General features: G+C 55.3%; 1 protein-coding gene across 2 annotated transcripts; it reads left to right on the forward strand.

Moving 5' to 3' along the window:
- Positions 1-204: 204 nt before the first annotated feature.
- FKBP1A (FKBP prolyl isomerase 1A) lies at positions 205-24,506 on the forward strand. 2 transcript variants are annotated; one of them, XM_055139209.1, is made up of 5 exons: positions 205-401; positions 505-552; positions 19,272-19,384; positions 21,488-21,651; positions 23,469-24,506. In XM_055139209.1, exons 1-4 carry the CDS (start codon positions 365-367, stop codon positions 21,614-21,616), a joined length of 327 nt encoding a protein of 108 aa, XP_054995184.1. In that variant the 5' UTR covers positions 205-364; the 3' UTR covers positions 21,617-21,651; positions 23,469-24,506. The 2 variants fall into 2 exon arrangements, with proteins under 2 accessions (XP_054995184.1, XP_054995183.1); XM_055139208.1 differs by having other exon boundaries at positions 215-401; positions 23,472-24,506.
- The last annotated feature ends 261 nt before the right edge of the window (positions 24,507-24,767 follow it).

A 24,767-nucleotide genomic window follows, 5' to 3' on the forward strand; every position in this document is an offset into this window, starting at 1 on the left:
CCCCCCTGCGGAAACGCAGCTCAGGACCCGCCAGCCAGGCTGGAAGCCAGGAGGGGGGTGGGGTGCGCCGCGCGGCCGCGCACAAAGGCGGCATCCGGGCGCCTCGGGGCTTCCGGGCTTCCGGCCCCGCGGCCCGCCCCTCTCTCACCCCCGCCTCTGCTGGCGCCGCGGGGCCGCGCGCGCCGGTGCTGGGCGCGCGCACGCCGGGCGCGGGGCCACGCGCGCAGGGCGGGGCGTGCGGAGGCGCGCGCGTGCGCAGGCGTCGCGCGTTGGGACGAGGCCGAGCAGTGGAACCCGGCTGGGTCCCTTCGTGGTCTACGCCGCCTGTCGCGCCGCCCGCCCCGCCGCCGCCGCCGCCGCCGCCATGGGAGTGCAGGTGGAGACCATCTCCCCCGGAGACGGTGAGTGGGCGCCCCGCCCCGGGCCCGGGGTCCCCCGCCCCGCCGCGCGCGCAGCCGCTCACCCGGCGTGCCCGCCTGTCCGTCTGTCTGTCTGTCTCCGCAGGACGCACCTTCCCGAAGCGCGGGCAGACCTGCGTGGTGCACTACACCGGTGAGTGTGCGGGGCCCCCCGCCCAGCCCAGCCCAGCCCCTGCCCCTGCCCAGGCCCGGGGCGTGGCGGCGCCGCCGAGGCCCGCGTGGCCCGACCCCGAGGCCTGGCCGCTGGCCGCTGCCCTCGGGGAGACCGCGACGGGCCCGCCGAGCCTCGCAGGCCCGCGCCGCCGCTCTCCCACGCGCCCGCTGCACGGATGGGGACGCTGAGGCCCGCGGCGGGGCGCCGAGGAGAGGCGGAACCACGCAAGGTCACGCCACGCGCCCAGACGGGGCCGGCGAGCCCCACGAGGGTCCGTGCGGGCCCGGGGTCCCGGCGCTGGTGCGGGAGAAAGAGGGGTGGGGGGCTCCTGCGCGCGGCCCACTCCGCACCCCTCGCCCGGCGCCCCGCTCCCCGCTCCCCGCTCCCCGCCGGGCCGACGTCCGCCTCCCGCCTCCCGCCTCCGGAGTCGCCTCCCGCCTCCGGAGTCGCTGCCTTGGTCCAGCCCGGCGAGGAGCTGGAAACCTGCTGGGTCGTGCCCCCCTGCCTCCCCCAACCCTCCCCACGCCCCGCATCCCGGTAGGAGTGCAAACGATTCCCAGCGTCATTTTATTTCATTTTATCGGGGGGGGGGGGGTGGGGGGTAGGGCGGGGAAGCAACACCTGGCAGTGCTCAGGCCTGACTCCCGGCTCGGTGCTCAGGGATCATGCGGGGCGGTGCACTGGGGACGTGTGGGGCCCCATCCCGGTAAGCAAGTGCCCTAACTATCGCCCCCTTCCTTTCCCCCTCTCCCCCTCCCACCCTCACCTCTATCTCAAACCGAGACCAGGCAATGTTCGCCCGGTGCCTGGGACCATCTCTGACTTCATGCCCTTACAAGGCCCTCCTGGGTGGGGGGGGAGGGGGAGCAGGGGGAGTGGGCGGAGACTCCCCGGGAGGCTGTGGGCCGCTGGAGGGGGCGGTGATTGGCGGGGCCTCAGTCGTAAGAATAACCGCCCGCCCTCCCCTCCTCCTGCGCGCTCCCCTCTCCCACCCTTTCCTCCGGTCCTCCCCCTCCTTCCTCTGTTTCTTCTGCTAGTAAGGAGGGGTGGAGGCAGCGTGGGCCCGGCTGTGGAGGGAAGAGCCCCCCAGGTCCTGGGGGGAGGAAACGACTCTCCTTGGAAAGGGATGGGGTGTGGGGAGGCGACACCCTCCCCCTCCTTTGCGCTCAGAGTTTTCTGGTCCGTTTTCCCTGGGGCAGTGGGTGGATGGAGGACCCCCACTGTGCTGGTGTAGCTGCTACTCCTTGCCGGAACTGACCACCTCTGCACGCCCTGCTCAGCCCGTTGGCGGCCCAGTGGTGGTGGGCCGGGTTTGGGTGAGAAGAGTGACTGCTGCTGTCTGCTGGGGTGTGGGGGGGCTGAGCAGCAGGTTCCCCAGGGTCCCCTCGGGCACGCCTTCCCAAGCCTTTAGGACTGCTCAAGCCCATCATCACTGGTGCCCCATGGCCCCGTGCCCCATGGCCACGTGGCTCACCGGACCCCAGGGTGTCAGCAATGGCCACACTCCCTTCCAGCCTCATGGCAGGACCCCAGAGCACTGGCAGGGGCCTCTTCCCGGCAGCTGCTGTGTTTTTCTGGAGGGCGGCACCCACCCGCGTGTTTCCAGAACCCTAGGGATTCTGGTGCTGTGATAGGACGATAGGACCCAGGCTTGCGGTGCGTTTTTATTGTTTGTTTTGTTTTAAAATTTTTTTTTAATTTTTTAAAAATTGGAGGAGGAGGCGGTTTGGGCCACACCCGGTGATGGTCAGAGGCTGTCACTCCTGGCTCTATGCTTAGGAAACGCACCTGGCAGTGCTCGGGTGACTGTATGTGATGCCCGGGATGGAGCCCAGGTCAGTCAGCACTGTCCAGGGCAAGCATCCTGCCTGCTGTCCTGTCGCTCCAGCCCCTCCCCCGCAAGGATGCTTTCCAGTGGGGGGGGGACTCTGCCTCAGTCTTCCCCACCCAGGGGTGGCTTGGTCTGGGTGACTTTGTCCAGCTGCCACCAGCCTCCCAGGAAGAACCTGTTTGAGACGTGTGGGGGTGTGGGAGGAATGGGTAGGTGCTTTGAGATTTCATCTGTAGCAATTACGGCTCTGGGAAGCGGTTCCATCTTGAGGGAGCTAATTGTTGGGAGTGTATTCATATCAGGAAGATCTGAGGGGCTTCAGAGAAGCATCCCGGGCCTCAAAAAGGGAAAGGGATTCTCCTGAGGCCTCTTCATTTTCCTTTGGGGCGCCCAGTACCCTTCCAGAGGTTCCTGTGGAGTTCTGCTGGCCATATCTGGCAGTGCTCGGAGACCATATGAGATGCCAGGGATCGAACCCAGGTGGGCCGCGCGCAAGGCAAACACCCTGCCTGCTGTGCTATCTCCCTGGCTCTGGTTTCTGTTTTCCTGCAAGTGGGAGGTGGTGAAAGTCCCATCATGGGCCCCCTCCCACCCCGTTCCTAGGTCTCCTCTAGGCTCTGTAGCTCCCTGTGCTTGACAGTGTGGGATTCAAGGTGTTCCTATTCCCAGGAGGGTGAGTGTGATGGGCAAGGGTGCAGGGCTCATAACCCTCTGGTGCAGCCGACCCTGGCTGGTCCCCACCGCCTCCCCGCGGGCTCAGAGAAGCAGCCTCGGAAGCCAGCGTCTGCTTGCACTGTGAGATGCGTGCACCGCGTGGACTGAGCCTAGCCACAGGAATGTTTTATTCTGTGGTGTGTTGGTTTGGTTCCGGTTTGGTTATTTTTATGTATGGGGGTGAGGAATATTGCCCCTTTCTGTTACTGGGCCATGCCTGGTGATGCTCAGGGGTTATTCCTGGCTCTGCCCTCGAGACGCACTCCTGGTAGGGCTCGGGGTGGTATGGGATGCTTGGTGGGGGGCAGTCTCCCTGGCAGTGCTTGGAAAACCGGGGTTCCCACCTGGTGCTCGGGCTGTGTTAGGGACCCTTGTGGCTGCCCCCAGCAATGGTTATGGAGCTGTGCGGTGCTGGGTGGAACTGACCTGGCGCCCACAAGCCGCGCTCTCTGCCCCTTTGAGCCATAACCTCCGCCCCCATGCGAGTGTTGTAATGCTGTTGTAGTGGTAGCCTTGAAGCCTCTCGCCCCACTCCCTAGGGTGCCTCCTCTGCCCTCCGGCCAGTGCGGTGGCCCCTGGGGGTGTGTGTGCAGGGGGTGGGGGAATGAAAGCTTGGCCATCTAGTCAGACACCTAGTAGCAGGAACAGGCACTACGGTGGGCCGCTGGCCCTCCAGATTGTGCTGGTAGACTCGTCAGTTGTAGTGTTGGCCCTGCCCTGACACACAGCCTGACTCGGTCCCTTCTCGCAGCTGCAGGCCACGTGCTTGCCATTGTCACAGCTGCATCAAGAGGGTTGGGAGGAATGCTTTCATTATCCACTTCTAAAGAGAGTAAGGGCTCAGGGCATGTACCTTGCGTGTGTCCGACCCTGGGTTCATCTCCAGTCTCACGAGACCCCGAAGCACTGCCAGATGCAGCCCTGAACGCCGCCGTGCCCACCATCGCACTGCCCGTGTGGCAGGTGGTCCCAGGCAGCACAGCGTCCTTCCATCTGTCTGACCTCTGGCTTCGAGCCAAGCAAAACCAGAGGTGCCTTGGCCCCATCTCCTCAGGAGTTCCCCTTGGGGAGCACTGAGGCTGCTGGGGGGCGGGGCCCAAGCTCCGTCCCGCTGCTGCCCTTCAGCCTGTACCTCCCTCCTGCTTTGTTTCATACGCACCCCTGCTGAAGGTGTCCTGGCCAGCACTCTGGAACTGTCCCCTCTCTAGTGGCTCCCCGGTGCCGCCTGTGCTCCTCATATGTCTTCCTTGGGCAGACAGGTGGTCACAGGCGAGGCCCGGGGGCCTCTCGGTCCCTTCTTCAGGGGTTTGTTCAGCAGCAGCGGTAAGCCAAGTTCCGGCGACGTGGCCCTCGCGCCTCCCACTTGGAACCAGCGTGTCGAGAGCCTCGGTTGTGCCCCTTCACTCCACTTTCCTGAGCTTTTGGGGGAGGGGGGAGTGCAGCCCCTGCTGGCGCTGTGCTCGGTGATGCCATCGCCAAACGTGCTCCCTGCCCCAGGCACTGAGTGAGGTGTGTGCTTCCTCTTCTGGGGCCTTCCGGCCAGCACCACCTCTGTCTAGAGTCGACCCAAGAGCCTGGACATCGGAGCTTCAGCTCTCGGAGTAGCTGAGGCTTTGTTGCAGTTGAGGACCAGCCATTGGACAGAGCTGAGACCAGGCCTTCCTTTTCACAAATAGAGGAAATAAGCTCTTACACAGGAGAGATGGGTCTGAATGAAGTACTATTATTAGTGGTTGTAGTAGTAGGGGTTTTTTTGTTTTTTTGTTTGTTTTGCGGTGCGGGTATTGAACCCAAACCCATAGCTTCACACATGCAAGTGCTCTGCCCTGGCCCTGAGAATTCATCTTAAAGCAAGGCCACACGGGGCCAGAGCTATGGGACAGCAGGGAGGGTGTTTGCCTCCAACGCAGCGACCTGGGTTTGATTCCCAACATCCCATATCGTCCCCCGAGCACAGCCAGGATTGACCTCTGAGCTTCACCAAGTATGACCCCAAAAGCAAAAAAGCAAACAAAACAAAACAAAACAAAAACCCAAAAAAACCAACAACCCCAAAACACCACCAGTAAGGCCACACATTGCATGCAGATATATCTAACTGTTTGGGGGTTTGGGGGTGGGGAGCTGGTGATCACACCCAGCAGCATTCAAGTGTCACTGCTGCCTCTGCACTCCGCAATCACTCCTGGCATTGTTCGGGATGGAGGGGGATCAAACACAGGTCACTCAGGTCTGCCGCGTGTAAGGCAGATGCCCTCCCCGCAGTACTATCACTCCAGCCCCTTCTGCAGATAAATCAGGTGAGAAAGCTGCAGCCATGCTCTTACATTGGTGAGCAAAGGCAGTTTTTAGTAGAGTTCATTGTTTCTGGGTGGGTTGGAGGGGGGTAGAGCCGGCTGTTCCTGCCAGACTGAGATGTCTCAGGACTGCAGGGTGTGCCCCATCCTCATTTCCTTTTGTCACACGGTCCCCTGAGCACCGCCCAAAGTGACCTTCCTAGCAACACCTAGTGTGGCCAAAAGACAAAAGGTGTCCTTTACCTCCCGTATCCCTGTGACATAGCGGGGAATTGAGCGTTTGTAGGAACGTTGCTCTGTTATGCACTGTGGTTACCAGTATACAGCCTCAGATGCCATTTGGCTGCACAGGTGGTGTGGGGGATTGAACTGGGCTTGCCACATGGAACACATACGCACTCGTCCCCTGAGCTCTCTGATCCTTCCCCACTCCCTCAGTGTTCTTAATAGCTTTTTTTTTGGTGGGTAGGAATAGGGGGCAGTGTTTGGGCCATGCCCTGCCATGCTCAGGGCTTACTCCTGGTTCTGCCTCTATACTCAGGGAGCATTCCTGGCAGGCTCTGGCAACCGTAGGGGTTGGTGGGGATTGAATCCAGAGCTGACACACGGAGAACAGTGTTGTACTCTCACTGGCCCCATAATAACCTTATTAAAAAAAAAATAGCCATTCCTCGTGGTTATTGGAAGTTCTCCCCATTTTGTCAGTGTAGAACAGTTCTCTCATACTGTTCTTAATGATCTTGTTTTTTTGGTTTTGTTTTTTAAAGAGAGCAGGCTTGTAGAATACCCTTCCTCTGTCCCATTGTTTTCTCCTAGTGTTGTTCACCCCCTTCCTCTGCCTTGGTTTCCTGTACCCTGGAAGTCGAGTTTTAAATGTCTGAATAGTTTCTGGTAAACATTTCAGTGTGGAGACTTGACACGTGACTCCCTGTACTGCGTTCTCGGTACTTCTACTGCGGGGAGGGCCTTGCCAACCTGATCTTTTGCATCTACCCCTTTGCAGTTGGTAGGTGATCTGGGGAGTGTGTGTTGGGACCCACTGCAGGTGCTGTGCCCTCTGCCAGCCTTGCACTGCTAGCCTTCACCTCAGTGGATGATTCTCACCAGTTACCGATGCCGTCGACATCTCTGAAATGGTGGGGTTGGGGCGTATGTGTACCTGCTCTACTTGGGCGCCAAGGTAGACGCGGGTAATTTTCTGTTTGAGGATGCTGGTGTCGCTGTATGGCGCCCACCTCTGCGGTGCCATATCCCTCCAGCACCCTCTCTAGGTCTCCTCATGCCCCCCCACCCCTCCAGGCAGCTCTCTGGGCAGACTCTCAAGGCCTGTGACCTGGGACCGTTTTTATTCCCTTGTGATCGTTCCGTGTCTGTCCTTCTCCCTTGGACTGACTGCCCAGCACGGTGCTCTCCAGCTCCCCCGAGCTGCAGCGGACGCAGGAGCCCCTGGTCTCTGAGAGCCGAGCGTTGTTCCATGGAGCACATGGACTGTCAGTCGTTGGCTTTTTGGACCACACCCAGCGGGTGCACTCTGGGCCACTCCTGGTGGGCTCAGTGGACCGTATGGGGTGCCAGGGGCCAAACGCGGGCTGGCTGTATGCAAGGCAGGCTTCCTCCCCACCGGCCTCGCCTTACGCCTCTGGTCCCATCATTTCTCTCTCCACTCGCCCTGTTGTCAGAGCCAGCCGAAGGTTTTTAATCTTTCCAGTCCTACTGCTTTTGTTAATTGCCATTCTTCTGTAAAATAGGGTAAGACCTAAATCCTTTAATTCCCAGTGTTGAAAGTGATAGATTAGTGTTGCAGACCTCCCCTGTGGTAACAGGTGACTTCCCTATCTCTTTTTATTTTTGGTCTCAGTGTATTAGAACTGAAATTTTACTGAGGACCTTAAAAATAAATGATTTTGTTTTTTGATTCCAGGAGTGGAATGCTGAGCCAGTTCCCAGTATTATTATATTTTTTGTGAGGGTTTTGTTCTTTCTTTGTTTCGGGGCTATTCCTGGTCTGTTTTTAGGGTCACTCACGGTGGAGCTCATGGAAACCACATGGGGTTCTGGGTATTAATCCTGGTTCAGCCATATGCGATGCAAGTACCCTACCTTATTCACTAGTTCTCCGGCCCCACCTCGTGGTTTTTTTGTTGTTGTTGTTTTTGTTTTTTTCCTTTTTGGGTCACACCTGGCATCCTCAGGGATTACTCCTGGCTCTGCACTCAGGCAGTGCTTGGGGGACCATATGGGATGCTGGGAATCGAACCCGGGTTGGCCATGTGCAAGGCAAACACACTACCCGCTGTGCTATTGCTCCAGCCCTCCCCCCCACCTCGTTATTTTTGACATTTTCTTTGGCCCACACTTCTCCAGTGGGGCTGCTTCTGCCTGGCGCTCTACGTTCTTGACGTTGCCCACTCTTCGTTCCACCACCATTGCCTTGGTCTAACCGCCCTGCTTTGGCTCTGCATTTCTCCAGAGACCTGGCTACTTCCAGTGGCTCTCTCGGACTCCTCGTTGATCATTATTGTGTAGAATTTATCTGCCATCAACTTCCCCCATTTATCTGTGTTACTTCTGTGGGGAGGGTCCGGTGCTGCCATGGAACCCGGGTCTGGGGCAGGAAGGCACACTCTTTGCTGGGCCACATTGAGCATTGCTCAGGGACTGAACCCGGGCCTCCGTGTGCAAAGCAAGGGGGAAGTCGACCCATTGAGCTCTCCGGCCCTCCCATACTCACTGGGGTGTGAGCGTTTGGGTAGTTAAATACCAATTCTTATGACAAGTGTTAGTGGATTCATTTTATTTGTAAGCTGGGGGTTATTTATCTGCCTTGGGATTTTCTCTAAAAGTACTGTCTGTCTACTGCTGTTTCTCCTGGGCGACGCCAGGGGTATGACAGATCACTGAGACACAGTGGCCAGTCCTCCCTTTGCTGCCCGTGGCAAAGTTTATTTCTATTCTTCCCTCTTCTGGGTTTGTTTTTGTGGTGGTTCCCCCCTCCCTCAGCCCCCGTGGTTCTGCCAGATGCATTCTAGCAACACGCAGAGGGGGAAGAGTCATGCGAAGCAGAGGGAAAGATAACTCCAGGGTGTGGGGCGGGGGTGACCTGGCTCTTGGCCTGCCCCTCGCCCCTCCTCCTCCCTGCGCACGCCTTCCCCACGGAAGGTCTCTGCGGTGCTTCCATCCCAGGCTGCCACGCCCAGCACAGGCCAGGCCCTGGCTCCCCGCACCTGCAGCCTCTCATCCTCTTGGTCCGGAGAGCTTCCCTAGGCACGCTGTGTGCTCCTCTCTCTCCTGACCGGGCCACTGTGGCCCAGGAGACCAGACAGACCTGCACTGAGGTTCTCGGGCAGTCCGGTAGGGCCAGGCCGGCTCCAGCCTCTTGGAGCAGTAAAACCTGTGTCTTGCTATGACGGCTTTTTTTTTTGCTTTTTGGGTCACACCCGGCAATGCACAGGGGTCATTCCTGGCTCATGCACTCAGGAATTACCCCTGGCGGTGCTCAGGGACCATATGGGATGCTGGGATTCCAACCCGGGTTGGCCGCGTGCAAGGCAAATGCCCTACCCGCTGTGCTATCACTCCAGCCCCTTGCTGCGACGGCTTTAACATTTGTCTCCTTTTAGAATATAAGAGAACATAGTTGCAGCACATTGGACCTTATCCAGTTTTTGTGAACTAAAAAAAATTGTCGCCACTCCTTCCAGTGCACCCAGCGCACATTAGTTAGCCTGTTAAGCCGTCCTCGTTCCCACAGGGGTTTTACTTGAACGCGTGTTGGGAGCTGGGGAATAGGCCCGTCTTGCCTCGAGGTTCTGACCTTGTGCAGAGTGTGGGCTGTATAAGGCTCAGACCGGCTAGAGAAGAGGACTTCCAGTCTGGGGAGGGGCGGGGGTGAGGGGTGTGGAGCGCCTTTGGTTTTTATCTGAGTGAGTACTTGCTGGTCATTGATTTCGTGCAAGGCACTGTTCCAGGTACTACAGATGTCATGTTGTGAAGACACAGCCCCCAGCCCTCATTGTCCTCAGATGAGTCGAAACTTCTGGACAGGTCAGCCTGGAAGTCTTCAGTGGCAAAGTCTGACAGGTCAGATCAGACCTGAGGGCAAGGCAAAAATTTGTGTGACTGAGTAGGGACATTGAGAAAGTCCCTGAGAGTCCTGAGAAAGTTCCTGACAAGGTCCCAAGAGCCCTGCAGTGGGTGTAGAAAACAAGAAAACTGCTGTGGAGAGAAGTACAGGTGAGCCAGTGAGGATCCGAGGTGACAGCAGTGCTGGGTGGGCCTCTTGGTCATTGAAAGGACTTCCCGCAGCCGCTGAGTGTGAGGGCAGCTGTGGGGGGTGGGGGTGTCTTTCTGCCTCTGAGACTATCTCCCTTGGATCGTGTCTGTCCTTTGAGGGGCTGGGGAAAGTGCAGTAGGGCACTGCCCGACGGGACCTCTTCAGCCGTGATCCAGGTGTGGTCCTGGACCCCCTGTGGTTCCCCACGTGCAGTTGGGAGTGACCCTTGAGCATGGACCTGGCACCACTGGGTGTGACTCCAGAGCAAACAAAGACTGTCCCTTGGCTGCCAGGTCAGACTGCAGGGAAGCGGGGGTTCCGGGGAGGAGCAGGGCTGGGGTGCATGCCGCCATACCCTGACCCCGTGGTCACTCCGTAGCCCCCTCCCACCGCTGGATGTAGCCCTCTGACCCCAGCACAGCTCGGGAGACCCCTCCAACAAAACAACAGGGAACCCAGGGGAGGAGTTGCTGTAGTCCTGAGCTGAGACCTAGCCCTGACCCCGCAGACAGAAATGCAGCGGCTTCCTTGCTCTGTTCCGGGAGCCTGTGGCCACCCGCCATGGGCCCTGCTGGGGAACTAACTAGCTGGAGGTGCCTTTTCCAGTAGGGCTGGGAGCTTGGTGACTTGAACGCGGGTCTTTTGAGACAGAGAGGTCGGTTCCCTCCTTGGGCGGGCCTGCCACCCCCATCAGACCTCACAGGTGGGGTGCTGGAAGTGGGACGGAGATGGGACCTTTTGGTTCACACCCTTTATCTCGTGTGTTCGTGTGTGGAACCCCTACACCCATGGTCACTGGGACAGAGGGAGTTAGTGTGCGAGTCATAAAAACAACATGGCTTCTCCAAGGTCCTATCAAACCCAGACAGAAAAATTCCTTGCTAACGGACTTTGAGGAGGGCTCTTTGGTGGAGCAGGCGCTGCTGTGGAACAGGCCGAGTGACACACGTTTCTAGATACTTGGTTTCTTTCTCCAGACTCCCAGGCAGCACTTTCAGGGATCTGCTTGTGAGAACCTCCTGTGTAGACGGGTCAGTGCTTAAAACCAGGATGCAGGCCTCGGCTCCGCGGGAGCTTACTCGACTGCCTCTTCCCTGCCCTCGGCGGTCTGTGGCTCAGCGGGCGCACCCCTGAGCCTCCTGGCCTGGCCTTCTGGGCCTTCATCCCCCTCCGGCCCTGTCCTCCCTCTGCTAGGGTTCGAGCCTGGTTCCTAGGAACAGAGCGGCTGCAGTTCAGGAGTGGCTGAACTGTCCGCTGCCCCTTGCTGCTCCTCGTCATGCTCCTCTAGCCTTCACGCCTTTAACCAGACACCCCCAGTTGTTCATTTTTTTCTCACTGATTAGTAATTCAGAGGTGCTGGAAGCAAAAACTCCCCCCCCTGGGGGTCACCCCCAGACTCTTCCTACCATATAGGGAGAAGTTCTAAATGTGGAAGCTTCAGGCTTGTCCTGCTGGTTTTGGAAAATCGTGCAAGTGAAGCAAATCTGAAACTGCTTCCGAGTGCCAGTGGCCAGTGCCAGGGGCTGAGCTGAGTTGCACGGGGACAGAACTCAGTTCAGGTTCGTGACCTTGAATGTCGAGCAGACAAGAAATAGTTCTTGTTGGGCCGCAGAAAATAGCCCAGCAGGGTGGGGCGCTTGCCTTGTGCACGACTGACCCGGCTTGACCCCAGCGCCCCGTGTGCTCCCCTGAGCACTGCTGGATGTGGCCCTCCAAACAGAAACACTAAAATTAAAAGAAAAAAAAATTTTTTTAAAGAAAAATGTTGGCGGGGTTGAGTGGGCTCTGCAGCGGTGGTGAGGGGGCCATGCAGTCGCACCCAGAGCCTTCTGCCCGGCCAAGGAGCAGCCCCTGACAGTGAGAGTACAGTGCTGTCCTCTGTTGTTTCTGGGTCAGCGTTTGGGATTTTCGGTGCTGCCCTGGGGCGTCCAGCTGTCGGTCTCGCTTGCGCCTTCAAAGCTGGGGCTCTCACCGTGACCTCAGCCGCCTCCTCTCGGGAACACTGGCGCGGCGGCCAGTTGACGGCTGCTGGTCTCTGGGCCCTGGCACGGAGTCCTGGGAGCCGCTGCCGGTCTCTCCTGCTCCTTCCGGAGGACTCTCCCAGGCGGACGTTGGAGTTTAGTCAGGCTCATTTTTATAAGCCCTATTTAATTATTTTTCACAATTTTCAATCATCTGCACACGTTAACATGGAAAGTGTACAATATTAATGGATTTCTTTTTGTTTTTTAATGGGAAGGGTCACACCTGGCAGTGCCCGCGGCTTCCTCCGGCTCTGCGCTCGGGGATGGTTCCTGGGGTGCTCTGGGGCCAGGCGGGACTGGCCAGAGGGAAGCCTCTGCCGAGCGCAGGGCGAGCACCTTCCCCCTGTAGTAGCTCCAGCCCAGTGCAGTGAGGTGTGTTGGGTTTGTTTTCTCATGCGTATTTGTTCACCTTTGAACCTCTCCTTTGTTCTCATCCTCAACAACCTGTAATACTTTTCTGCGTTCATTTTTATTTTTTAATTTCCTAATGTTTATATAAATGAAGTAGTCTTTGTTTTCTCATATGGCTCTTCCCTGGTCTTTTACTTGGCATAATTATTTGGTTTCATTTATTAGTAATCATTATGTTTTATTGCTTAGTGGTTTTTCCTTTGTGTTCCATTACTGGTTAATAACTGTCTGACGAACAGGTTCCTGTTTGTGACGAACACAAGTGTCTGCTATGAATTCAGGTGCTTGCATGGCCGTCGGCTGTCACTTATCTTGGATGAACGTCCAGGAGTTGAGGCCTGTGCTTCACGCCCGCGTTCTCCCGTGGACACGTAGCTGCCTGCTTGCTTTCCACCTTGCAGAAGCCCATGTTTTTTTTTTTTTTTTTTTTTGCTTTTTTTGGGTCACACCCAGCAATGCACAGAGGTTACTCCTGGCACTGCACTCAGGAATCACCCCTGGTGGTGCTCAGGGGACCATATGGGATGCTGGGAATCGAACCGAGGTCAGCCACGTGTAAGGCAAACGCCCTCCCTGCTGTGCTATTGCTCCAGCCCCTGAAGCCCATGTTTTCTTGAACACTTACTTTGCCCTTTCTTTTTTATCTTTCTTCTTGGGCGGGGGAGGGGAGAATTGGGCCACGGTCATTGATGCTCAGGTGTCACTCCTGGTGGTGCTTGGGGGACCACTTGGGTTGCTGGGGATCTAACCAGGGTTGGCTGCATGCAAGGCAAGCGCCAGCTTCTTTGTTTTCCCTCACGGCTTTCTAAATAAGCTTAAATAAAAACTACCTTTCTTCACGTCCCCTCCCCCCACCCAAACAAGAAGTCCAGGAGTAGAATGACTATTGTAAGGCGGCAGGTGTATGTGAACGACCAGGCTGTTTTCGAAAGTGGTGGTTCACTTGAGAATCCCACTCTTTCATGTCTTCATCCAGGACCAACCGTCTGTCTTTCAGGTTGTACATGTTCTTCTCATAGGTACTAATTGTGTCTCTTACAAGTTTTAATTTGAATTTTTATAATGACTCTTTTTGTGTTTATTATGTGTTTTTGTTTCATTTGGGGGCCACACCCAGTGATGCTCAGGGGCTACTCCTGCTCTGCATTCTGGAATTAACTCCTGACAGGACTCGGGACATAACAGGATGCCGGGGATCAAATCCCTGTCGCCCCGTGCAATGCAAACACCTTACCCGAGATACTGTCTCTCCAGCCCTGCCACATGTATATATCTTTTTGGTGAAATAATCTGTTCAGATCTCACATCCTTTTAAAATCATGTTTTCCTCCTCCTCCCCCCCTTGCTTGTTCGATCCCACTCTCCCCCCATGGGGATCGAACCCAAGGCCTCGCGTCATTAAGTGTTCTGCACTGAGCATCCCCCTTGGTCGCTTCCTTCTTGTTAAAGACTTGAAAGCTCTTCAAATATTTTGACTAGGCCTTTATCAGGTAGATATTTTGCAAAGATTCTTTTCCTTATCTGTGGCATGTACTTCCATTCTTTCCTTCTTTTAAAGGCGCCTTCCTATTTTCGGAGAATAGCTTCCGATGGTTGGAAGGTGCTTGTGGTCTTGTTTTGCGTTTTCCTGAAGGCCAGTGGTATTGGGCTGGAGACGCAGCTCGAAGGTCCGAGCACAGGCCTTGTCTGCGGGCGCCCTGGTTCCTGCAGGGCAGCCCCATGTCACGTCACTACCAGGATGTGCCCGAAGGAGGCCTGGGGCAGCCCAGAGACAAAAGATGAGGCGTCGTCAGGCCTCTTCCGTGTGCATCTGGACTTCTTGGAGGAAAGTATATTCACACTCTGAGCACGGTTTGATTATCCTTCTGTGGCCCTTGCACCTTAGGGCCCCCCCCCCGCCAGCTAGTAGTCCCTCCCTCTCAGGTATGTGACAGTGCTGCTCACCCTGATGTGTGGGTTGCCTGGTTACCTGACTGGAGGTTCCTTCAATGCAGGTTTTTGGTTCTTGTGACGCCCTGCCTGACCCTCTGCGGCGGGGGCCTGAGTCCAGGGCCCCTCTCCTAGCCCTGCCACCTGAGCCACACCCGGGCCCGCAGTCCCACTTTATTTTTACTCTTTCTTTTTTCTTAGGAAATTTGTTCCCTATCTTGGGGTGGGGGCATACCTGGAAGTGCCAGGGCTTACTCCTGCCTCATTTACTTTAACTCACTTGTCCCCCAGGAATATACATTTCATGTTTAATGTAGTAGTATATTGTTATTTATGGCAGCATTAAAATTTATTACTATGCCACCTGTGTCTCTTTGCCTATGTGTCTGCCTTTTTTCTCTTTTTTCAGACGTAATTAACAAATGACATTTTTCAGATGTACAACATAATGAATTCACAGTAAGTGACATCATCCATTATTACAACATGCGGTTATCATGGTTTTTTAATAGAGGTTAGGTTTTAATTTGTTCTATTGGTCTGGAGTGTGCATTGACTCTCCTAGTCCGAAACAAGAGCAGGGAAGTCCTGGCCATTTGTGGGATGATTGGTACAGGGTCCTCTTGGGTTCCTTAGGTTGCCAGAGAGTATTCTGGGCTTCCTTCAAGTAGTACAGAAAGAGCATCGGGCTTTCTGAACACGTTACTTGGGGTTTTTTGGCGGGGTCTGTTGTTGGTTTATTTTTAACCAAAGCGCCATGAGATGAAAGTTGTTTATGATTGGGTTTCGGACATCCAGAGTTCCAGCACCCAGCCCTTCACCAGTGTACAATTTCCCCCCCCCCCAGTGCCCCCCCAGTGGCCCCGCCCTCTCCCACCATCCCCTCCTGCCTCTATGGCAGACGCTGTTCTTTCCCTCTTTCCAGGATGAGACTTTTTTTAAGAGCTACTCTTGGGTTAACTTTAAAATACTTAATATGGGGGCCAGAGAGGTCGTACAGCGAATACAGGGCTTGCCTTGATTCCCGACACCCCATAAGGTTCCTTGAACACCGCCAGGTGTGGCCCCAAAACAACAACAAAAATGCTTAATATGGCATTAACTGTAGTCACCGAACTGTATGTTACACCTTCAGGTCTTATTATTTTGTACTTTTAGTCACTTGTATTCTCTAACTTCCTTACCCGTTTGTCTACCTCTTTTTCCCCTCTGGTCTCTGGCAGCCCCCCAGTCTATTTCAGTTTTCTGTCTCGTTTGGTTTTTATTTATGTGTTCGTTTGTTTTGTTTGTTCACACCTGGCAGTGTAAAGGGCCGTTCCTGGCTCTTTGCTTGGATCCCCGAAGATGCTGGGGGACCATGTGTGTCACCAAAACCCACTGCCTGTGAGGCACCTTTCCTTATGTTCTACTTCTCTGGCCTGCTTTTTGTGGTTAAAGATTCTGCATATAAGCACTTCCAATTGTGGCCCAAACTCTTCTTCTTGCCCTACCGTCAAAAAATTTTCCACATGTAAATGTGGTATATGTTTCTCTATTACTTCATTTAGTACAAAGTCCCGATGTTTTGTCTGTCTCAATGTGAGTGGCAGTGTTTCATATTTTTGTAGCTGAATAATATTTCACATAGCTAATACACACAGATTTTACACACTACACTTTCAGTTGACAGACCCTTAAGTTGTTTCAATACCTTGGCTGTTGTAATGTTGCGATGAACTTGGTTTTGTTTGTCTGTTTGTTTGGGGGTCACACCCGGTGGTGCTTAGGGCTTACTGCTGGCTCTGTGTTCAGGGGTCCTTCCTGGTAAGCTCTGGTGAACATACGGAGTGCCGGGGATCAAACAAAGGTCGGCCGTGTGCAGGGTAAACACCCTACCTGTTGTACTCTCAGGCCCTTGCAGTGAACCTGGGGGTGAATAAACTCCTGCTCATTTGTAGAATTCTGGGCTGTGTCATAGTTTTAATAATTTTAGGCATCTCCACACTTTCCCAGTGGCTGCACCTTGCATTCCTACCAACAGTGCTCGAGGGCTTCCTTTTCTGCATCCTTGCCATCACTTTTGATAATAGACATTCTAGCAGGAATAAGGCAGTGTCTTGGTGGGATTTTAATTTGCATTTTCTGATGAAAATGAGCTCCTTCTCGTGCCGGCTGGCCATCTGTGTGCCCTCTTTGGGAAACTGTTTAGAGTCTCTGCCCACCTTTTAGTTGGATGTGTGCCTTGTTTTTGTTATTAAGTAGAATGAATTCCTTGATGTGTTTTGACTATTAACCCCTTATCTGATAAATAACTTCTTGTTTTGGTTTGGTTTTGGTTTTGGGGTCACATCCAGAGATGCCCAGGGTTTATAGCTGGCTCTGCTGTCCAGGTGAGGCTCAGGGGACCATATGGGTTGCTAGGGAACGAACCCAGGTGGGTTTTGCAAGGTTTCTGCCCATCGTACTGTGATTCCAGCCTCCAGATAGTTTTAAAGGGCAGGTTTTTAACTGGGTGTATTTTATTCTTTGACGGATTGTGCTTTTTGGCATCATATCTAAGAAATCTTTGCCTGACTCACAGTTACAATGATTATTTCCTTATATTTGCTCCTAGAATGGAGGTTTAGCATTTATATTTAGGGTTTGTTAACTATTTTGAATTGGCGTTTATTATGTGAAACACAGAGCGAGGTTTTTGCTTTTGCCTGTGAATCTGCAGTTTTTCCCCCTTAGTGTACTTTCAGAGCAGCAGTGTCGTCTTCATCTGTGGGAGTTTGACTCTCCTAGACACTCCGTTGCGGGAGGTGAGTCGAACAGATCTTCCTGAGGAGGCAGGAGCACGAGCACATCGGGCAGCACGGTGGGTGGGGAGCAGGTTTCAAAGATGAAATTTGACTCAGCTTTGTATGAGTATAAAATTCTGTGCTGTTTCCTGAAACACTTTCATTATCTGGAATCAGTTGGTCCTTTTGCGTCTTCTGTGGTTTATTGGGTAGCTCTTGTAGCAGTGCTCCACTGTGGGGGGGTCCTCATTCCATCCCACTGCTGAGGTGAATCTTTCTGGGGTTTGCACCAGGTCTGAACTCAGGGTCTGCCCTGAGCAAGGCCTGTGCCCCTGCTCTTAAAATAACAGGGAGACGATTTGCCCCACGTCGTCCCAGAAGAGCTTGAGAGCGCTGGGTTGGACAGACAACTTCCCATCGACTTTGTACCAAGGAGCACCCACTCCCCGGGTGAATCAGCCTCGGAGCCGGGGATGAATCGAGGGAGAGAGGCCCCAGCCGGCCTCCAGTCAGTCAGGAAGCAGCTCCCTCCGGCAGAGCCAGATTGATGTGGGGGGTGTGCTTCAGCTGAAAAGTGAAGAAAAGAAACCCCTCCACTGTGGAGGGACTAGTATCGACGAAGTTCCAGATTGATGTCTGTAACATCTGGAAGTTGCGTGGCATTTGTTGGGACTCAGAAACAAAGCATAGGGTCCCGGGGTGATAGTACAGTAGGGAGAGCGTCTGCCTTGCACTTGCCCGACCCAGTTCAGTCTCCAGCATCCCATATGGTCCCTCCGTGCACAGCCAGGAGTAATTCCTGAGCGCAGAGCCAGGAGTAAGTAACCCCTGAGCATCGCCAGGTGTGACCCAAAAAACCAAACAAAAGCATAGAGAATGTTTCTCAATACTTGCCGGTGCATTTAAAAGATACTGTGCTGGTTGGGAGTGTGTCTAGTGATGCTTTTTAAAGTATGTTATATTATTTAAACTCTTGAGTTACAGCTCTTTGTTCATCATGAATTAAATTTAGGGGCACACGATGATGATCTGCTTTCAAAACTAATAATGCTTTCCCGGCATTTGCTGTTACATGAGAGTTTCGTTTCCTGTATACGTGTTCATGTGTGTACTAGGCCCAGATGTGCCCTGGTCTGTTGGCATGGTCATTGGTAAGACTCGGTCGTCTGACGGCCGGCCTGAGTGTTGGGCAGTTGTCCCGGGGTTGTGGGCTGCGCCTGTCCCTCAGCGGTCTCCCGTGGGGGCTGGGAGCTTTCTCTAAGGTGTCTTCTCAGGTTCGGTGGGTTTCTCCTCTGGGCTTCTCGGTGGGTCTTCATGCTGGGATTGTTCCTGCACCCAAAGGCTTCGCTCCTCAGAGAGTTCAGTTCCCTTATGGGGTGGGGTAGGGGGAGCAGAAGGGGGGCTGCGGGCTCGGGTTCCTGTGGGCTGCGTTCCGGTGTCCCTCTTGGCCTTGTGGGTCTTCTCCATTCATCCTTTGCAGACAGGGCTCTGGGGCCAAGGACCACCTTCCTGTCCTTGATGTCTGCCAGGCGCCTCCTGGTGGGGGATGTGACTGCTGGGCGCTCACAGTTCCTGGGTTCTTTCTAGGCCCGACACGTGTGGAGCAGGGAGAGATGGTTTCCGGTTTAGTGTCTTTCGTGATTCGACAGTGCACATTTGGCCTGATAAGGCCTTCGGGTTACTGGGGAGATGGTTTAGGTGGTGGAACTTGTGTGAGGCCCAGAGTTTGATCCTTAGCACTGCCTCCGACCCCTTACCCCCTCGCCCTCATAAGCGCATTGCTGGGATAACCCTGGTGGTCCCGGAGAACTGAGCCAGGAGCCAGGAGCCCGAATGGCCAGGCATAACCACGTCCCAAATGACCCTAGAAGCTGCCTGGCACAGCAGAATCGAGATGGTTTGGGCAGGAGTAGTCAAGCTCTACGACCTCAACATCTGCTAGCCCTCTGCTCAGTTGTTCTGTCTGTGAAACGGGAACAGCTGGGTGGGGAGGGCTAACACGTTGACACGGTGCTGCCATTCGTGTTAATGGAGCTTGTCTGCCGTGGCGCGGAAGCGTTGCCCCCCAGCTCAGCTGAAGGCACGCGTGCCGTCTTTCCCAGTTACCTGGTTCCCTACCACCAGCTGATGCTCCACGTTTCCCTTCAGTTCTCCAGTATTCCTAACAGGATCCTAATTTCCATGAATGATGGTGGGCGTGAATTGCATTCTCCAGAGCTTGCTGTCACATGCACCCTGAAGGCCCCCATTTTCAGTCAGGGTGGGGGGCCGTGTGGAAGACGCTGGAGACTCCTCCCGGGAGAGGCCAGCACGGACCCGCCGTGTGCGCTCTGATGCTGGGGGAGAACTCCCACCAACTCTGGATGACCCTCCAGCCCTGGGTGGGCTCTGCTGCTGCCTGCTGGTCCCTCCTGCCCTGCCCGGTGTTGCTCATGTTGCACCTGCCCCTTTTCACAGGGATGCTTGAAGATGGAAAGAAATTTGATTCCTCCCGGGATAGAAACAAGCCCTTTAAGTTTATGCTAGGCAAGCAGGAAGTGATTCGAGGCTGGGAAGAAGGGGTCGCCCAGGTACGTACTCATTCACTTCTTCTAAGCCATTTGGTTCCTGTGCTTCGAGGGTTTTACTGATTCTTGTTTATTTGGGGGCCACCCTGGGCAGGGCTGGGGGACCACATGGGATATGATCCAGTCTAGGTCGGCCACATGTACAAAGCAAGTGCCTTCCTCGCTGTCCCATCTGTCTGACTCCTCGGTTGAAGGATTTTAGAAAGAGCGTTCAGTGGGGCCGGGGTAACAGGATGCTCATGGGGGCTTTCCCGTAGGCAGGCCCTGCCTGGTAGCCTGAGTTTAGTTCCTTCTCTCCAAAGAGAATTGGAGATGTAACTGAAGGGAGAGAAAGACTCACTGTTCTATCCAGAGTACACTGCACCCAGCACCGCTTCTATGAGACATGACTGCTTTATCTCCAGGTGTGCGGCTTTGCTTTCAGAAACTTGAAGCCGGGTGTCTAGATTTCCGTCCCTGCGGGGCAGAGGCTCGGCGGTACAAGGAGAGACTTTGGGGCCTGCTTCCCTCGGGAGTCTCTGCCCGTTCTGCCTGCCCGCTGCGTCCGTGCCGCGCGTCTAGCTGGCTCTGTGTCTGCAGCACATCCCCCATCTCTCATGCCAGCCATTGTCCACACCACGGTGCTTGGGAGAGCGTTCCAGCGTTCGGACAATCACTGTGTTGTGTGTTGCAGGGGCCTACCTGCCACCGAGATAGTGCTATCAGCCGGCTCCACGCCCTGGGCTGGCCAAGTATGACACTTGGGGCGCTGCCCGGGCTCCCCTGACCCAGAGTGCTTGGCAGCAGCCACAGCCTTGTCATCTGGGAGGAGTCGGAGACCTGCACACAGCCATCCCCCCGGCCCCCAGCACTGGCAGAGCCCAGGGGCTGCTCTCTGCGGCTCCCTTCCTGGCGCCTGGAGCAGCTTCTAAACTCCCCGTGCTGCTGCTCTTTTTTTTTTTTTTTTAATCTTTTTTTTACTTTATTGATCTGTTTTGCTTTTTGGGTCACACCTGGCAATGCTCAGGGGTTACTCCTGGCTCTGCACTGAGGAATTACTCCTGGCGGTGCTGGGGCACCATATGGGGTGCCGGGGATAAAGCCCGGGTTGACATGTGTGAGGCAGACACCCTCCCCACTGTGTTACTGCTCCGGCCCCCACAGATGTATTTTTAAAAGTGATTTTTGTTTTGTTTCGGGGCCACACTCGGTGATGCACAAGGCTTGTTCCCAATTCAGTGCTCAGGGATCACTCCTGCTGGTGCTTGGGGTACCGTATGGCATCCAGGGGACCAAACCTGCATCGCTCACATGCCAGGCAAATGCCCTACTCGTTACACTATCACTTTGGCCCCTTAAAAAGTGAATTTTGGGGGGCTGGAGCGATAGCACAGCAGGTAGGGCGTTTGCCTTCCATGCGGCCGACCTGGGTTCGATTCCCAGCATCCCATATGGCCCCCTGAGCACCGCCAGGAGTAATTCCTGAGTAAAGAGCCAGGAGTAACCCCTGTGCATCGCTGGGTGTGACCCAAAAAGCAAAAAAAAAGTAAATTTTGACCCTAACCATTATATTTTCTCTCCAAAAAAAACCATTGGTATTATGTTCTTTCGGCAGTATTTTCACTTTGCTCAGGTGAGTACAGGGTACAGATGCATGTATATTGACCTTTTTAAGCACACAGTAGTACATGCGTATGCTTCTCTATGTCCCAGAAAATCTGAGTCTTTTCTATATTTTTTATTTTGTCTTTTCTATATTTTTAGAATGTAGAAAGTACAGAAAGTACCATTTTTTGGATATTGCCCTTTGAGCAAAAATGACATTTTTTTCAAGCACTTAAGTATTTTCTTGTTCTTCCAGTGACAGGCCACTGGCCACCAGGTGGGGACGCTTCTCGGGTGTTGGCTGCCTGGAGTTGGGCTCGTCAGCCCTGAGCAGAGAGGCTAAGCTCCTTGGTCATTTCTGGAGCCAGGGCAGGGTCTGGCCGCTGCCAGACTTGGGGACTGTCCTGCCACGCCAGCCGCAGACTCTGGGCCCTGACCCTGGCCAAGGCCCCCAGGTAGACACTGCAGCTCCTTGAGGCTGTCGGGACTGTGTGCGGCTGACGTCTCTAGTTCCTCTCACAGATGAGCGTGGGCCAGAGAGCCAAACTGACCATCTCTCCAGACTATGCCTATGGTGCCACTGGACACCCGGGCATCATCCCACCCAACGCCACTCTCGTCTTTGACGTGGAACTTCTAAAGCTGGAATGACAGGAACGGCTCCCCCCTGCGCTCCCCCTTCCTGGGTAAGGAAATGGGACACCCCTGGCCAGGGCGAGTGGGCGGCAGAAAGAGCCAGACTCCCTCTCTGCTCAGCGCTGGCAGTGGGCGATGTGGTCACTGTGTGCACCTCAGGGTGACTGTCGTCTCCTGCACACCCGGCCCTGGGGCACCACTGGGGTCTGGCTCATCCTCACCCAGATTGTTCGCAGCGTGTGACTGTATTTTTTGTGCTGTTTGAGGAGAGGAAGAGGGAGGTTGAGAGATGAATGTGTGTGTGGTGCTTGGGCGAGCATGTGAGTGTGTGCGAGCATGCAGTGCTTGGGCGAGTGTTTGAATGTGTGCGTGCATGCAGTTCTTGGCCAGTGCGTGGGTGTGTGTGTGTTGGGCTGCTCTCAGCGGTGCTCGGGTTCCCTCCTTCCTCTGTGCCCAGGATCACTCCTAGCTAGGGCTGGGGAGCCGTGTATGGTGCCAGGGATCGCACCCAGGTTAACTGTGCCAGCAGGCGCCCTACCCACTATACTATCTCTTCAGCCCCCTGCTTAGATTGATGCTTGTCTGTTGGTAAGGTTTTGTTGTTGTTGGGAACTGAACGTATAGTGCCAAGTTTGTGGGACCAACATTTTCGTTTGAAGAAGCAAGCCTGGTGCTGTCCAGGTCTGTGCTTCCCGCAGTCCCCGGCCACCGGCTCGGGTGGGGGGGCAGACTCAGCCACTTGAGCCAGCTTGTAACTGTGGGGCGAAAGCAGGGTCAGAGGTTGCCTCTGCGGCTGAAGGGTTTCTCCCCTAGTCCTGTGGGGACTTTTAGGGACCCTGGTCCACCTGCCTCTGGAACGTCTGAGCAAACAGCCCTTGAGAGAAGGGTTCCCTGCAGGCCACGTCCAGGGCTCGGGTCACTGGGACCCCTCCTGCTTCCACTCCCCTCCCTTCATTTCTAGCCACTGAACTTGGCATCCTTGTGGCACGTAACACTGACAGGTGACCCTAGAATCCCAGAGCACCTGAGTACTGGTCGGTCCTTGGGGCCGAGTGGGCTGGGGAGGGGCCAGCAGGCTTGTTGGAGGGCTCCACGGAGGGCTGCGGTGGTGTCGCTGGCACCTGTTGTCGTGGCCTTCTTGCCATGGAGAGGCGGCCTTATGACTCCTTCCATTGGGGCCACATCCATTGGTGCTTGGGGAGTTCCGAGGTGGCGGGGACGGGACCCCAGTATCCCACGTGCAAACTGCTCCTTTCAGAGTCTCCCGGGCCCCTCTCGCTCCTCCTTTCTTTTCCTCACTAGTTGGGGGGATCCGCTGGGTCCCAGAGGCCCTGGGCAGGGTCGATGCCTCTCGCTTCCCTGCTTGTTCTTCCTGCTGGGGAGAGTCCCAGACGTCCCCAGAGCCTCTGTCTGCCCCTGCCCAAGCCCCCTGTGCTGCTCTTTAAGAACAGCGTCACTTACCAAAGGCCCGCCGAGAGCCTGTCGGGGGTGCTGACTGGCCGAGTGCCTCAGCACAGCCCTGCCTGCCCCCAGCCGAAACGGTCAGCACTTACAGGGGTCTGCAAGGAACCCCAAGGGCAAGCCCAGGAAGTTGCAAGTTCTGGCAAATGAGGGAAAACCTGATGTACTTACCCGGGGCACCACAAATGGAACCCCGGGCCTCACGCGTGCAGGCAGGTGCTCTGCCGCTCAGTGGCACGCCCTCCGGGCCCCCATCCGTGCGGCGGCTCAGCCAAGCCGAGTCCGTAGCTGCAGCCAAGGTGCCTGTGCCTGCTGGGCAGGAGGCTTGTGTGGCCCCCCGTCTGGCCTACCCTGGACAGAGGAACCAGGTTGCTGGGACTCCGACTGACCAGCTTTCTGTCCCCAGCAGATGTGCCGTGGAGGGATCTGGCACTCCCAGCGCCAGCCGGCGGATCCACACGGAGCTTCCCTGACGTTCCACTCCACTCTGTACAAACCTCTCCCGACTGGATGTGTGCTGACACCTGGCTTTGCTCCCCCCTCCTCGTGTGTGTGTGTTGACCGACTCTATGCCATAAACCTCAAGTTACTCAGTTTATTTTGTTTCATTTTGGGGTGATGATTCAGTTTCAGACGTTTGGAATAGGTTTCCAATTAAGTATCTGTTGAATATTAACAGCACAAGTCATGGGTTAACTTTAGAATAGGAATTGGGGGAGGGAGAGGGAGAGAGTTGCAAGAATTGTTATTTTATTTTCTTTTTTTCTTGGATGAAATTTTTATTATATATTAAACATTCTTGCTGCTGCGCTGTGAAGCCATAGCAGATTTGAGGCGCTCTTGAGGGCCCAAATACTCTCCACGGCGAGAGAAGTCCTTGGGTTGGATGAACAGCCCTCCCTAAAACTTAAGCGGGGAGGGGGGCTCCGGGCCTCCCTGCCCACTGCCCTCCCCTTGAGTCCTTTGCCTTCAGAAGCAGATTGTTCTCACCGCCACGGACACTACAGGTACCCACCCCGGGCCGGGCGGCACCCCGAAGCCTTCTGTGGCCTGGCCTCTCCCCCTCCCCCACCCCGGTCCTGTGGTTTTTCTAGTGGATATTCAGGATTTTTGTAATCTAGCTTTCCAAACTTCACTTCCTAAATTTTAAGAACTTCAACCGAACGTTTTAAGTTGAAGGTGCTGTTTGTAGACGCTCACCACCGGTGTGAAAGCCCTGACCTCACGCCACACCCGAGTGTTCTCTTAGGATTCAGGCTGCTCTCGCAGCGTCGGCATCTCCGTCCCCGATGCTCGCCCCCCCCCCCCGCCCCTCTCACCCCTTTGCTGTCCTGTGTGGTGATTTGGTGAGAGGTTATCACTGCCTCCCCCCCTCCCCTCTGCACTACGTATGAGTTTCCAGTTTTATTATTGCAATAAAAGTGCTTTATGCTGGCTTTTCTCAGCTCCGTGTGGTGCTGGTCACTCTCAGCTGTTCTTGGGGGCGGGCGTGTGACAGGGGATGGGGCCCGAGGCGGGGCGTTGGAAGGGAATCTGAACAGGGAGCCTGCTCTCCTGCTTGCCAATCCCGACGGTGGGGATGGAAGGAGGTAGGTTTGCATCTGGGGGCCTGCCGGGGGTCTCTGGGGTCTCCGGGCAGCACGAGGTGTAACCAGCTCACAGCCCAGGGAGGAAGTGTTACACATGTCAGTGTGTGGCGCCAAGG

The sequence above is a fragment of the Sorex araneus genome, chromosome 5 (genome assembly GCF_027595985.1).
Source record: "Sorex araneus isolate mSorAra2 chromosome 5, mSorAra2.pri, whole genome shotgun sequence".
Taxonomy (NCBI): domain Eukaryota; kingdom Metazoa; phylum Chordata; class Mammalia; order Eulipotyphla; family Soricidae; genus Sorex; species Sorex araneus.

Excerpts from the sequence above, each read along its gene's own strand:
- FKBP1A (XM_055139209.1), top strand. The coding sequence starts at position 365 with ATGGGAGTGCAGGTGGAGACCATCTCCCCCGGAGACG. Across the intron at positions 402-504 it reads GACCATCTCCCCCGGAGACG|GACGCACCTTCCCGAAGCGC; the intron begins GTGAGTGGGCGC and ends CTGTCTCCGCAG. Across the intron at positions 553-19,271 it reads CTGCGTGGTGCACTACACCG|GGATGCTTGAAGATGGAAAG; the intron begins GTGAGTGTGCGG and ends CCCTTTTCACAG.